At 43.0% G+C, this 13,788-nt stretch overlaps 1 protein-coding gene across 3 annotated transcripts in view; it reads left to right on the forward strand.

The window, feature by feature from the left end:
* KDR (kinase insert domain receptor) overlaps positions 1-13,788 on the forward strand; it is a 42,914-nt gene that overhangs the window by 11,067 nt on the left and 18,059 nt on the right. For all 3 annotated transcript variants that reach the window (XM_040625452.1, XM_040625451.1, XM_040625450.1), the window contains exons 7-18: positions 525-702; positions 2,127-2,241; positions 2,328-2,491; positions 4,307-4,460; positions 5,375-5,498; positions 6,029-6,137; positions 6,980-7,321; positions 9,566-9,712; positions 10,048-10,179; positions 12,456-12,562; positions 12,995-13,130; positions 13,499-13,603. In XM_040625452.1, coding sequence (XP_040481386.1) covers positions 525-702; positions 2,127-2,241; positions 2,328-2,491; positions 4,307-4,460; positions 5,375-5,498; positions 6,029-6,137; positions 6,980-7,321; positions 9,566-9,712; positions 10,048-10,179; positions 12,456-12,562; positions 12,995-13,130; positions 13,499-13,603 — 1,813 coding nt within the window. The remainder of the gene's footprint in view (positions 1-524; positions 703-2,126; positions 2,242-2,327; positions 2,492-4,306; positions 4,461-5,374; positions 5,499-6,028; positions 6,138-6,979; positions 7,322-9,565; positions 9,713-10,047; positions 10,180-12,455; positions 12,563-12,994; positions 13,131-13,498; positions 13,604-13,788) is intronic.

Consider the following 13,788-nt stretch of genomic DNA (forward strand, 5'->3'; position numbering starts at 1 on the left):
CACACACACACACACACACACACACACACACACACACACACTTTAAAAGAATTGCAGAACATATAGCATCCATGGAAAACAGATGCAATGCCAAGAACTTGGTCCCACTTTGTTACTATCAGGCTGAGAAGGTTAGTTTTCTCTAGGTGATTACATCTTTTCGGGTTGCATTATTTCTCTGTGCTCCGAAGTCTTTGTTCTGTTTTCCCTTTAAGGGAATTTGTCTTTAAGAGGTGGCATGAGACATACTTCTCCTTAAACAGTGGTCATATTTATTGTGTTTCTGCCGTCCATATCCATCTCATTCCTGCTATATGAGGCTTTCAAAATCTTAATTCAGTTGGTTCCATTTATTTCTCCCGAAACCAAATATATTGGTTGTCTAGATGATATGAACTATTCTGAAGTCCCTATTACTAGCATGAATAGTGCTCCCCAGGGGTGAAGACTTGATCTTGTGGGTATCTAGAAGCTACCAGGTGATGTTATGCTGGACTTTGAGAGTTCAGTGAACTCTTTTTCAGCATCAGCATAAAAAACTTGTTAACCGGGACCTAAAAACCCAGTCTGGGAGTGAGATGAAGAAATTTTTGAGCACCTTGACTATAGATGGTGTAACCCGGAGTGACCAAGGCTGGTACACCTGTGCAGCTTCCAGTGGGCTGATGACCAAGCGGAACAGCACATTCGTCAGGGTCCATGGTAAGCTAAGATCTTTGGAGCGATGCCGTGCCTTGAGAAGTGAGATAATTTAAATAAATATAGGTCAGCCGGTGATTCCCTTTGTGTTCATTCAGAAGACATTTCTGAGCTCCTGCTAGGGAGGCCATATGACCTAGGGGTCAAGAGCACAGCTTGAGTTCAAATCCCAACTTTAATAATGAGATGAGCTAATATGGTAAGCGCTCACTAAATTTTACTTGTTGTGGTTGTTGTTGATGCTATTATTAGTAGTATAATAAGCAGAGTATTATTATCTAAGGTAGTTTTTAAATTTTCATTTTATTGCAAGGCTGAGAGGCCTGTGTGCATAAGCATGGTCTTTGTAATTGGGGAGGCCTGGATTCAATTACTATCTGTGGGGCTTTGAACAAATAACCTGCTTTCTTATTTATTCTCTTTTGCTTATAATGATGTCACATAATAACACATAAATGTCTCAGTTTAAGTGATAATTCATATGGCACCCAATTTATAGGCCTTGGTAATGATTTTGGGTTTTATAATATGGGAGTTCATAGAAGGGTTTTTGCAGAGAGAGGCATGCGCCGGTTTATGTTTTTGTAGGATTAATGTGTATTTTTTTGAGAAAACTTTAGGGAAGTAAGGGTGAAAGCAGAGGGACCAATGGGGGCTAGTTGCAATTATCCAGGTGAGAGATGGTGAGTGGCTTGGGAAAGTGATCTGATTCTGGATATATTTTTGAAGATAAGCCAGCAGGATCTGCTTTTTGACTCAGTGGCTCTGGGGGGTAAGAGAAAAAGAATGGAAGATGATTTGAATTTTTAGTGTGAGCAAGTGAGTGAATGGTAGTTTTATTTACTGAGTTAGGGAAGACTGACAGGGAAGTAAGATTTGGGGAAACAGTGTTGCGTATGTTTATTTGGACATGCCCACTAAACATCTAAGGGGAGATACTTAATATATAAACCTGGAACCCAGAGAAGTCAGGGGAGGAGATACAAATTTAGGAGGAATGCGAATGGCACTTTATGGCTGAGCCTGGAGGAAGCCTGTGGGTGTAGGTAAAGAGAAGTGGTCTGAGGACTGAGTCCTGGGGCATATGGCGGGTAGGTATAGGGTGCCATAGGAGCAGAGAAGGAGCACCCTAAGGTCCCTGGAGGACTTGGAGAAAGCTTCACAGAGGAGCAAACGTTTGAATTGCGACTTGAACAGTCGGTAGGCTTGCAGTGTGCACCTGGAGAGAGAGAAAAGCAAATGCAGAGGCCAGTTGTGTGGGAGAAGCTGGACCGTGACCAAGGAAAGGAAGTGTGGGGAAATCCCTGCACTGGGGCAACGCAGACTGCCCAGATCTTTGACTCTTCACTTGAAATGAAAAACTAAACCAAATGACCATTTATAATAAGTCAACATTTATGAGAATAATTATTTTTATTTTCTTCCAGAAAAACCTTTTGTTGCTTTTGATAGTGGCATGGAATCTTTGGTGGAAGTCACAGTGGGGAACCGTGTTGAAGTCCCTGTGAAGTACCTGGCTTACCCTACCCCCGAAATAAAATGGTAAGTATTGCAAATAAGTGCAAAGTGTTGTTCTACCTGGAAGCAAACCCTTCAGTTATACTAATTCCTGGGACTTTCCCCCCAAGGTATAAAAATGGAAGACCCATTGAATCCAATCACACAATAAAAGGGGAGAAGGAACTAATTATTATGGAAGTGAGTGAAAAAGATACAGGAAATTATACTGTCATCCTCACCAACCCCATTTCAAAAGAGAAACAGAGCCACGTGGTATCTCTGCTTGTGAATGGTGAGTTCATTCAGTTTTCCTTCTCTGCCCAAAATTGATTATAAAGAGTGCGATTATATCTTCTTAAACAGCCAGGCCACCGTTCCTTTGTCACCTGTTGCTTCACTCACATCATGAACGGGCTCCTATTTATAAAAGTGACCCAGAGCTGTAGAGTGGAAATGAGGTGTAGGGCAGTACGCTCTGGGCATGTTGGCTTAAGACGCCATGTAAATGGACGTATTGACGTAGATGATGCACTTCCTGGCTACATGCTGTGAAATAGGAATGCCGCCAGGGACAGTTGCTGTGCTACCTTTCCTCTTTTCTCATGAAATTGCACACCTGGCATGCAAACGTGTAAGTCTTTTTGAATTTTGTGGGAGGCTGCTAGTTGGATGCACAGGCAGGTTCCAACTCAGAAGACTTTTGCAGGTTGACACTGTTGGCTTGTTGGAACTTAAAATTTTTTTTTTTTAAACAGTAGTCTAGGATCTATCTGACTCTGAGGCTATAAAGGGCAAATACTAAGTTTTTGATTTAAGGATGATCTGAACGTTGTTTTTCCAAACTGCAAGTGTTCTGGGTGGGGAATAAAATGGTATCATGGTCAGTCAAGTAAGTGTAGGAGATGTTAAGTCGTTGTATAACAGATGTCTTTATAGCAGGACTTATCAGGATCTTCATTTGACACGTTCACGTATATTGCCATTCTCCAGGGGAAGACGTAGAGTATGGAGGGTTTGACAGTTATTTGACCAGAGCATTCCCCTCCCACCCTGGAAATCTATTAACCTCTTGTCCCAAACACAGTTTGGGAAATGCGCTTCTGTTGGAATTCTTTGTTCTCCCCATCACCATGGCATATGAAAACGTCACGATCTTCTTTTGTAAATTAAGGTGCTTTCCCATATATCCTGCCACTGCTCTGTATCAGTCTGCTGAGCTCGGCTTCATTTCTTTTCTGGGACATCAGCTTCAGGGAGAATTTTAAAGAAACAGGTTCCAGAAATGTCACTCAGAAGCCACTCAGGAGTAGGGCGTTGGGGCATGGCGAGAAGCTGGAAAGCTAGTAAGTAGGGTGGGGAGAAGAAAATGAACACAAAATAAAGATGTAAAAATGGACAGTGTCTAATCCATCTCAAGAATTCGTGAAGTCACTAAACGTTTGGCTCACCCTAGCATTTACCCTACTATATAAAATAAACGTAAAAGGTCAAAATCTGAGAGTATAATCTAAGGCTCTAAGTTGATAGTGATGGGGGAGTCATTTTGCATTAACGACTTTGGAACCAAGAAAAGGAAAGACAGAAAAAAAGGGTGAGAAAGAGGGAGAGGGGGAGGGAAGACAATGAAGAGAGGGAGGGAGAGAGGGAGGAGGAAGGAGGGAAGGAAGTGAAAGAAGGGGAGGGAGAAGGAAGAGAAGTGGGTGACCTTGGGCAAGATATTTAACATTTTTTTTCAATTTTCTCATGTGTGATTAAATGAATTAATCTATGCAGAGCACTCAGAACAATGGCTAGCCCGTAATGGACGTACTTGCTGTGCTAGTCACAATGATTTTCTTTCTTTCTGATCTTTTGAGATTGGGAGCATGGGGAGAGTTACCCCTATCATGTGGACCGAGAAAAACTGAGGCAGAGGGCGGCCAGACTTGCACACAGTCCTCCACTTAGGAGGATGACGGGTATAACTCGAAGTCACATCTCCCGTGTCCAAGTCTAGATGTTCTTTGAAAAAGGAAAGGAGGGCAAAATCATATGCTTATAGAAACGTAGGCACTTTCTGTTCCTCAAAGTGGACCGATGATTAAAACGTGGCTCTTCCCATCTCCAGTCCCACCCCAGATCGGTGAGAAATCCCTGATCTCTCTGGTGGATTCCTACCAGTACGGCACCACACAAACCCTGACATGCACGGTCTACTCCGTCCCCCCGCCGCATCACATTCGCTGGTATTGGCAGCTGGAGGAGTGCGCCTACAAGCCCACGTGAGTAGCCCACGTCCTCATTTGCCTGCTGTTGTGCGTTTCTTACAGCCACACTGTGGTATGACTCCATTCCATCCCAAGAAGGCCATTCCTAGAGGAAGTTATGCCCCACGTGGTACTTTCGCTATCCTTCCATCTTTCTCCATGTCTTAACGTTTTAGGACATGTCCTTCCTTGGGGTGTCCCACCTTGAGATGAGCTAGCTCCCTCTTCCCAGCTTAGCCCTGGTGTGCATGCCTCTCCAAACGCAGGCTCTTTGCTCACTTTGCCAGTTGCTAATCTTTGGTGTTTCTCCTTATGCCAATCAACTGGTGAATACCACCTCTCTCCTTCTTATCTGGGAGAAGGTCCATCTCAGAGGAAGAGCTGATGGATATGGGGGAGCCACAGGTCTAGCTGCAGCCTTTGGATTCTCAGGCCCGGCTTATCAGGTTCTCACACAAGTCCAGACATCCTTAGGAAGACAAAACAACAGGCCACCCACTGCCACCCCGAGCAGTTCACTTCCTGTTGTTGTTTTTGAGATGGCCACCACTAGTTTCTTCCTCAGATGCTGATCATTTCCTACACAAAGGCCACAGTCCCAGGGAGATTACTTTAAGAAGCCCAATGACTTCTGAGTTTCCTTGTCTTCCTTTGAACTAAATTAACTTGAATTGTCTTGTCGATTCAATTTATGAATGGAGGTTTGTTCCCAGAATAGCTGTTTCCCTCCTGTATCCTGAATGAATCTACCTAGAACCTCTTCCTTCTTTGCTGAGGCCTATTTTTAATTGGCGCCAAATCGCGTAATGTGGTAGGTAGGGTGCGTTGAAAGTTATTTCTAAGAACATAATAACCAAAGTCTGATTCCTTTCCTTGCTGTGGATTTGAACTAAAGAAAAATAACAAGAGCTGTGATTTCTTCCTTACAGCCAAGCTGTCTTGATGACAAACCCATATACTTGTAAGGAATGGAGGGATGTGGATGACTTCCAGGGGGGCAATAAAATTGAAGTCAACAAAAATCAATTTGCCCTAATTGAAGGAAAAAACAAAGTGAGTTTGAAGTTCTTTAATTTCAAAATCTCTCTCTCTCTCTTTTCTGGAAGGATAGAAGGATGGAGTGAAAGCATGGGGTCAGTCATACGTGAGGGATATTGGAGATTGATAGTCACATTAATTGTACAATGAAAAACTAATATATTAAGTCAGTTTGAAAACACCAAAGACTTTAGAAGTGCCATCGACTTACTGATATCTTATCGGAGAAAGGTAAAACATGTCTGCTGTTAAATCCATACGTCTGTTGTAAGGTGATTCTGATTTTACAGATACGGAAATGAGAAAACGTGTACTGTGTTAGAGCGCTTTATTTCCTTGTCGGTTTCCAATGCCCATGTTGTGTGATGCATGAGCCACGCCAGCGTAGTCGTAATTGCGTGGATTTGAGAGAAGTCAGTGCAGCAGTATGAATGGAGTAGGCGGGTCTCACGGGTTGACTTCTAGTCTGAATGCATGTGCATAAACACAGCTTCCATTGTTTATGGCCCGGGATTTGTGTTTGTTTTCTTTTTTTTTTTCCATAGACTGTAAGTACCCTTGTTATCCAAGCGGCAAATGTGTCAGCTTTGTACAAATGTGAAGCCATCAACAAAGTTGGGAGAGGAGAGAGGGTGATCTCCTTCCACGTGACTCGTGAGTACCACTCTCCGCGGGGGGTTGGGTCTGTCGCCAGGTGGGCGCTGAGCGTCTGATACTCTGTGGTCCTTCCATTCCTGAGTGCCATGGTGTTTCAGGGAAGGGCTCGGGCAGATTCCGGGTGCTTCTGCTCATAAATGAAGACTCCTCAGCTAGCGCCTGGGCTCCTGTGAAGTCGGGACAGCTGACCCTCCCATCCCCTCAGGGGAGAGAATGGTGTCCCATAGTTTTTACCCACAAGTCCTGCGTCATCGTTATGTCTCCACCATCCGAGTCTAGCCCAGCGCTTGGCTTCTTGGGGTTCCTTCGGTGTTGGTGGGCTTGCTGCTGAGCGGATGACAGCAGTGAGTTTTCTGGAGGCAGTTGTAATGTCATCGGGGCAGTTTCCTCCCCATGCTGCTGAGTCTTCGTGTTCATCTTCGTTCTGTGGATAAGCTCTAGCTGACCGGACTAGGTGGAAGAGTTCAGTCCGGGCTAATGTGTTGTCATAAATACAGCTTTAATGTCATTGAGTGTGGTGCGTCAATGAGGAACTAATTTTTAAAGTTCTATGTTATAGTGATCTGCTTTGAACATGTTTTAGATTTTTTTTAAATCTCAAAAACTGGGTTTAGAGCTCAAAGTGGAGATATCATATGTGTCTGTGGAATGCATCTTGGTAAAATAAGGCATTTGGGGCCCAAACCACCTAGTTTGATTATCTCCTGGTGTTGCATTGTCTGGGATTGCTAGAGCTTCACTGTTCTTGGTGCTTTATAGCAGTCCGAAGGCAACAAGAAGAGACTAGCGTGCTGCCCAGATTAAATCATCATTTTCTAACCATGGGTTTTATATTTCAGGGGGCCCTGAAATCACTTTGCAACCTGACACCCAGCCCACCGAGCGGGAGAACGTGTCCTTGTGGTGTACTGCAGACAGAACTATGTTTGAGAACCTCACGTGGTACAAGCTTGGCCCACACGCTCTGCCAGTCCATGCGGGAGAGTTGCCCACACCTGTTTGCAAGAACTTGGATGCTCTTTGGAAAATGAACGCCACCAAGTTTTCTAATGGCACAAGTGACATTTTGATCATGGAGCTCCAGAACGCATCCTTGCGGGACCAAGGAGACTATGTGTGCTTTGCTCAGGACAGGAAGACCAAGAAAAGACATTGTGTGGTCAGACAGCTCAAAGTGTTAGGTAAGGAGGCAATTCTGGGTCATCAAAGACAGTTGGAATGCCTTCAGTGTAGTGCGTTTAGGGACTGTAAGAAGATTACTGTCCCATAGGAGCATACGAGGTAGACTGGTGCACACTTACCTTATTCACTGAACGTTCTTGAGGCAGAAAGAGGCTAATAATGATGAAATGATGTATTTAAAAGAGAAAATAACATGTTTCTTTCCAACTCTGATGATAGGATTTCACTAGTATCTCCAAGGAATAAGCTTAAACTGGGAAAATTCCTGCTTTATTCTTGGCATTCATTTATTTTCATAGAGAATTCCTACTATGAGCTAAGAAGGTTTCAGAAATTCACAGTGGTGAGTAGGTAGACGAGGTGAGAACACAGGCAACCACTGGGCAGTCATGGCACATTGAGGTCTCTGTGTCTGTGAGGACAGGAATTGTTTTCTGTCTTACTCCTTGCTGTAGCTTGCATCGTGGAACATAGCGGCGTATACTAGGTGCTCAGTAAGGTGTCTGCAGCATGAAGAGTATGATCAGGGGGTTGTTTAGGACCCAGCATAAAGATCAATAGGATGATAATTTCAGTGAGCAGATAGCTTTGTACATTCCCCAGGGAGTCACTCCCCACACCTCAGCTAACCTTCGTCTTGCACAAAAGCTATGCAACCATGCCTCTGTCTCTGGGGAAATCAGACAAATGTGGAAAGTTCTCTTTGTGTCCACTCTCTCCATTTTCTCCTCTTCTTAGTGTCCCTTCCCAGTTTCTGGGATGCATGTGGTGTCTGATTTTACTCTTAAGAAGGGAAACAAACTGCCCAGGTGAATGAATCTGCCCAAAGTTTTAGAGGAATAATATCTTCTTCAGAGGCCTTGGCATATTTTAAGAGGTATCTTCAGACAGATCCTAGGAAAGTGTTTGCTAGTGTTAAGACTTAGGTGTCAAAGGAAGGAATACTTTTGGGTGAAGTCATTCCCAGGGCCCTCATATCATATCACGTGCATGATCGTGTGTTTTCGGTTCGCCTTGGTCTGGTTTCAAATTAATGGAAGAATTCAGAGAGAGATGTGAAGGAGGCCATGCCCAGGAAATTTGTGCCCACAATGAGCTGGTTTGCTTCTCTAAGGACTCCTAAGTTGTTTTCCTAAAATTATTCTTAGAAATAGACTAGAGCCCAGGACATTTGCTTAAACCCCAGTGTAGTTCACCACTGAGGTAATCTCATTCTGTTAAATGTTGAAGGGGATCCTTTCAGCAAGATTTCTCTGGGAAACAAACTGAGGGTTTTAGAGGGGAGGGGGGTGGGGTATAGCTAGCCCAGTCGTGGGTATTAAGGAGGGCACGTATTGCATGCAGCACTGGGTGGTATACACAAACAATGAATCAGGGAACACTACATCAAAAACTAATAATGTACTGTATGGCGACTAACGTATTATAAAAAAAAGATTTCTTTTGCTTGCTTTGGACAAGATATTTCTATAACCCTTTGATGGAATGGCAAATCTGAAGTTTTGCTATACATTGAAACCATGGGCTTAATTTTCTTGAAATCTTTGACTTTTCTTTAGGGATTATTGTCTTGCTCATCTATGTTTTAGTGGAAACAGCACTGGACTAGTCTTTTAGGTTCACCAGATTCTGTTATTAGTTCAAACGCTTACTTAGTTATAGGGACTGGGACAAGTTGTTTACCCCCGGCCCCAAACTGCAATTCTTTCATCTGTGACATAAGATTAATGTTCTTGTCCGTCCTAGGACTGATAGTGAGCAACAGAAATAGCATAGGTGAGTTTGTAAAAAGTGCCAAATAAATATAAGGCATTCTTTGTTGAATTACACTGAAGTTTCACACTTTCCAAGAGAAACATGGCAGCATTCATGGGTGTCCCTGGCTAGAAGTTTCATGGGAGGGAAAGTTTCCCCTTGGGGAAGCTGTGTCTGATTAGAGGAAAACCCCATAAAGGTGACAACCTTTATTTTGTGATGTGACAACCAGCTAGAATGTTTAATGTTAATGTTTAATAGTCGTTCTAATTGGATGACTAATTAGGAATGTTCAAAGAGGTGTAGTGATCTATCCCAACTGTGCTGACTTGTTGCACTTAACTTGACTCAGTGACCAACAGTACCGTCATCAACTTCTGTGTATTTGCAGTTTAGTAAATCAACAGCTTAACTGTTTATGAGTTTACTGATAAAACCATTTCAAAAGTTATAACTAAATGTTGTGTGATTTTTGTGTGTGTGCATAGAGCGTGTGGCGCCCATGATCACTGGAAACCTGGAGAATCAGACTACAAGCATTGGGGAAACCATTGAAGTCTCATGCACCACGTCTGGGAATCCCCCTCCACAAGTTACGTGGTTTAAAGACAATGAGACACTTGTAGAAGACTCAGGTGAATAGACTATGTCTATCTCTCGTTGGTTGCAGAATTCTCTTGGAGACGTGCTCTAAACCCCACGTGACGTCTTGATTTGTTTTAGGTAGAAAAAAAAAGCAATATTAGTGTCCATGGTCTGGCTCATTTCCTGGACTCAGAATTAAAGTATTCAGAGCCTTGGTGAATTCTCATGGAAGCGGGGTGGTGAATCAGCAGTGCGTCCTGTGCCACTCTTTGGAAGTAGATACTAGTCCAAGAAAAGGACACCGTTGATATTTTTAGATTTTTTTCCTGAAAAACTCCGCCAGATCACATCACAAATAGAAATAATCATTTTTATTTTCTCTTAGGAATTGTACTGAAAGATGGGAACCGGAACCTAACCATCCGCAGGGTGAGGAAGGAGGATGAAGGCCTCTACACCTGCCAGGCATGCAGTGTCCTTGGGTGTGCAAAAGTGGAGGCATTTTTCATAGTAGAAGGTCAGTGGAGATGCATGGACATGTCAGGTGGTTTTAAAAACTTAGCTTGTATTGTATATACACTCACTCACTTTGAGTGATTTTTGGTATTCTTTGTACTTTGTGTATGTTCTACTCTAAGTGCGTATTATTTTAACCAGAAAACATAATCAGTGTTATTTTAATTCTGCTTGCATCACACTTCCTATCCTTGCAGTTTCTCGTTTTGGAAAAATTCTTAGCCAGGCAGGTGGAATACCCTCCTTGCCCTTATTTTTTCTTCATTTGAATGGTTCGGTTAACTTGTTGTGGAAGCGATACCTCTATATTTACTTGGAAAAACATTGGAATTATTGCTCAGCTATGAAAATCAATGCCATCCTGATAATCACAGGGGTTCACAGTTTTCACTGGACTACAGACAGTTAAAATGTATTTGTGAACAATAGGCCCTTGCTTCTCTGATGTGGAAGTTTTAGGGTGTCTAGATGTGAAAGGAAACTCCCATGTGTATGCAGGAGTGAAGTGAAATCTGGCATTTTCCCAGATGGGAAAGGTAATTTGCGACAGGCTATTTTCTCTTCAGAAGTGTATTCCATCAGGGGAGCAATGAAACTCTATTACGTGGGTGAAGGAATGGTATGCGCAAGGGGAAGAAAGAAGGATGGTGACAGAAGGAAGAACTGACGAATTTTTATGAACTCATCTTAACTTGTCTCTCAAAGTCTAGATTTTAGTTCCCTACATCTGTCAAATGTTGATGACTTGTTTTCCAATTTGTAGGCTTATCACCATTTCATGAACTGCACTTGCGAAAAAGATTTCAAGTGTGTGAAATAAATAAAAATTTCAAGTGACATGGTGTTTTGTCACTTCCAAGGGGCTTCATGTTGAGGGCAGATCCTAGCAGGGCCTTCCGGCTCTCTCCCATGCTCTGCCTCATCTCTGTTGGCTGTTTGCAGCGGGCTCCCCATGCCTAAGCAGGGAACACTGGCACAGAGCTTGTATTTACTGAGTACCCGAAGGGAATACTAAGAAGAGAGGCAGATATTTAATTCTTCTGTAGGTTCCCAAATGTTACTATGGGAATATTAACACACTAACTTCATAGACAATTGAATCTTTGAACTTTGTACTATGTATAATGGACCTTTAGGCCTCTGTGTATAAAAAGAAAATTATTTCAATAGGACCACCAGAGAAACAGAATCGACTTTCGAGCCATACTTGGTACTTGGTTCTCCAAGGTTAGCTCTTACTTGGCTAACTAGTTAATTCCTTGTCCTTCTGCCTTTTTGAGGCTGCCTTGAGCCATGTGACCAGCTTATTTGATTCACACCGCACTCACCCAGGGGGGGCCCTGGGTGATAACTGGTTCCTTATCACCTCTTTGCTAATCACTCCTAGTTGAAAGCCTCCTCTGGCATTTAATTTCTCCCACTCAGAGCTGTCCTCTGGAGCCCTGAGCATCTGCAGCTTTCCCTACCGACCTCTACCTTACCTTTCATGGGTGGTTTAAACTCATTTTATTGCCAGACCATGCAGGATGCACTCATCTCTGCTTTCTCTCTTTTCCTAACTCAGGCTCCTGTCACACAAGGGCAGGGAAGTGTAGTGGCTAACTGGTGTTGGACAGACTTTGTTTAACTCTTGACCATTCCCCCAACTTGCTGTATGCCCTTAATGAAGGAGCTTAACCTCTCTGATCTTGTTTCTCCATCTGAAAACTGAACGTTGTTGAGAAGATTAAGTGGGATGACGTATTTAAAGTAATGAGCACCTAGGGGGTGCATGGCAACCAATCACTCACTGGCCATTTCTTATATAATCCTTTCTCGAACTCTGTACAAATGAAAACAGACTATCCGTGCAAAACCAGACATTTATTTTCCCCAGAAAAAGGCCACTATAAGTCATTCTAGAACTTCCTGTGAATTAAAACATGCTTCTTTTCTCCCCTATAGAATGTGATCTGTTTTCTTTCCACCAAAGACTTCTCTTTCTCCAAACACTTCATATGTTTTTCTTATAGGACATCGACATTTCTATCCTTGATATCCTTAATTTCTGTCCTTAAATTTGGAATTTTATCGTTAGAGGCTTTCATGGGCAGTGTTTTGCAAACTTTCAATTATCCGTTAAGAATGTTATAGACTCCCTCCAACTTAGACTATTACTGTCTAGGATTTTTTCCAAGTTGGCGAACTTGAGATCTTGCTTTAGTGTAGAACTTTGTCATCTTATAGCAAAAGGTATGAGTTTCCACTGTTGATGCTCATTCAGTTGCATCTTTCCAGGTGCCCAGGAGAAGACAAACTTGGAAGTCATTATTCTAGTAGGCACGGCAGTGATTGCCATGTTCTTCTGGTTATTACTTGTCATCGTTCTACGGACCGTTAAGCGGGTAACAAAATCATTTCCCTTCCATCCCATGTACGTTGGTTTTCATGATTAATGAAAGCTGACTGGGGCTCTTTGAGTTGTTTCTTCCCATTGTTATTGGCTCAATGGGCACAATTTTATTTCAATACAATAACATTCTTTCCCACTTTCTTTTGGCTGGACCACTGGGCTTTAATTGATAGAAGCCACTAGAGGAGAAAAGGGCTTGGACTGTCTAGTGTAATTAAGATTTAAGTACTTCATTCTGAGCTCATTTGAGGGTTGAGGGGACACTGGATGCAGGATTATAATAGGACTTACTCTCAAACTCCATGAGTTTTATTTGAAAATGAGACATCAGGAATGGGGCTTCTATAAACAACAATAATAAGCACACAAGAAACAACAGACAGACAACAGAGCGTGTGTAACTGGAAGGACTAATACTTTCCAGGCCAATGGAGGGGAACTGAAGACAGGCTACTTGTCCATCGTCATGGATCCAGATGAGCTCCCCTTGGATGAGCACTGTGAGCGCCTGCCTTACGATGCCAGCAAATGGGAGTTCCCCAGAGACCGGCTGAAACTAGGTGTGTTTTCAAGTGGTATTAATTTGACGTTGAGTTTATCAGGACATCTCTTCCTTCTTTAGGATGATGACAGATCTAGTCTATTCACATGATGGATCCAGGTTCAGAGTATTCATTCTGTCTCTTGAATTTGAGTAATCATCCTTTTGGTCACTTAGAAGTAGGGTCCCTGCACAATTATCTAAAGCAGGACATTTGGAGAGCAATGGGGGAGGTATTAAATAATGAAGCCAAGACAACGGAGTTGACCTGCCTTCTCCAAGTTAACCTGGGATGTGTGGTGACCCAACGTAGTCGGAGTCTCTGCAGGTCACTTTAGTGCTGTCATAGTCCGAGTCTGTTTTGTTTGCTCTCATCGTTGACTATAGGTAAGCCTCTTGGCCGTGGTGCCTTTGGCCAAGTGATTGAAGCAGATGCCTTTGGAATCGACAAGACAGCAACTTGCAAGACAGTGGCCGTCAAAATGTTAAAAGGTAAAAGCAAAATTGTATGGTGATACATCCCTCTGTCTGTTTCATCTGGTCTGTAAACATGATGAAAGACTTGTATCAGCAGCTCTGTGGTTAGGTGAGCCCGCTAGCCAAGAGTGCAGCCAGCCTAGGTGATGCCTTTGCACAAACTGGGAAACAGTTCCTCTCTCATAGCCTCATGTCAGGGT

The sequence above is a fragment of the Ursus maritimus genome, unplaced genomic scaffold (assembly GCF_017311325.1).
Source record: "Ursus maritimus isolate PB19 unplaced genomic scaffold, ASM1731132v1 scaffold_8, whole genome shotgun sequence".
Lineage (NCBI taxonomy): Eukaryota > Metazoa > Chordata > Mammalia > Carnivora > Ursidae > Ursus > Ursus maritimus.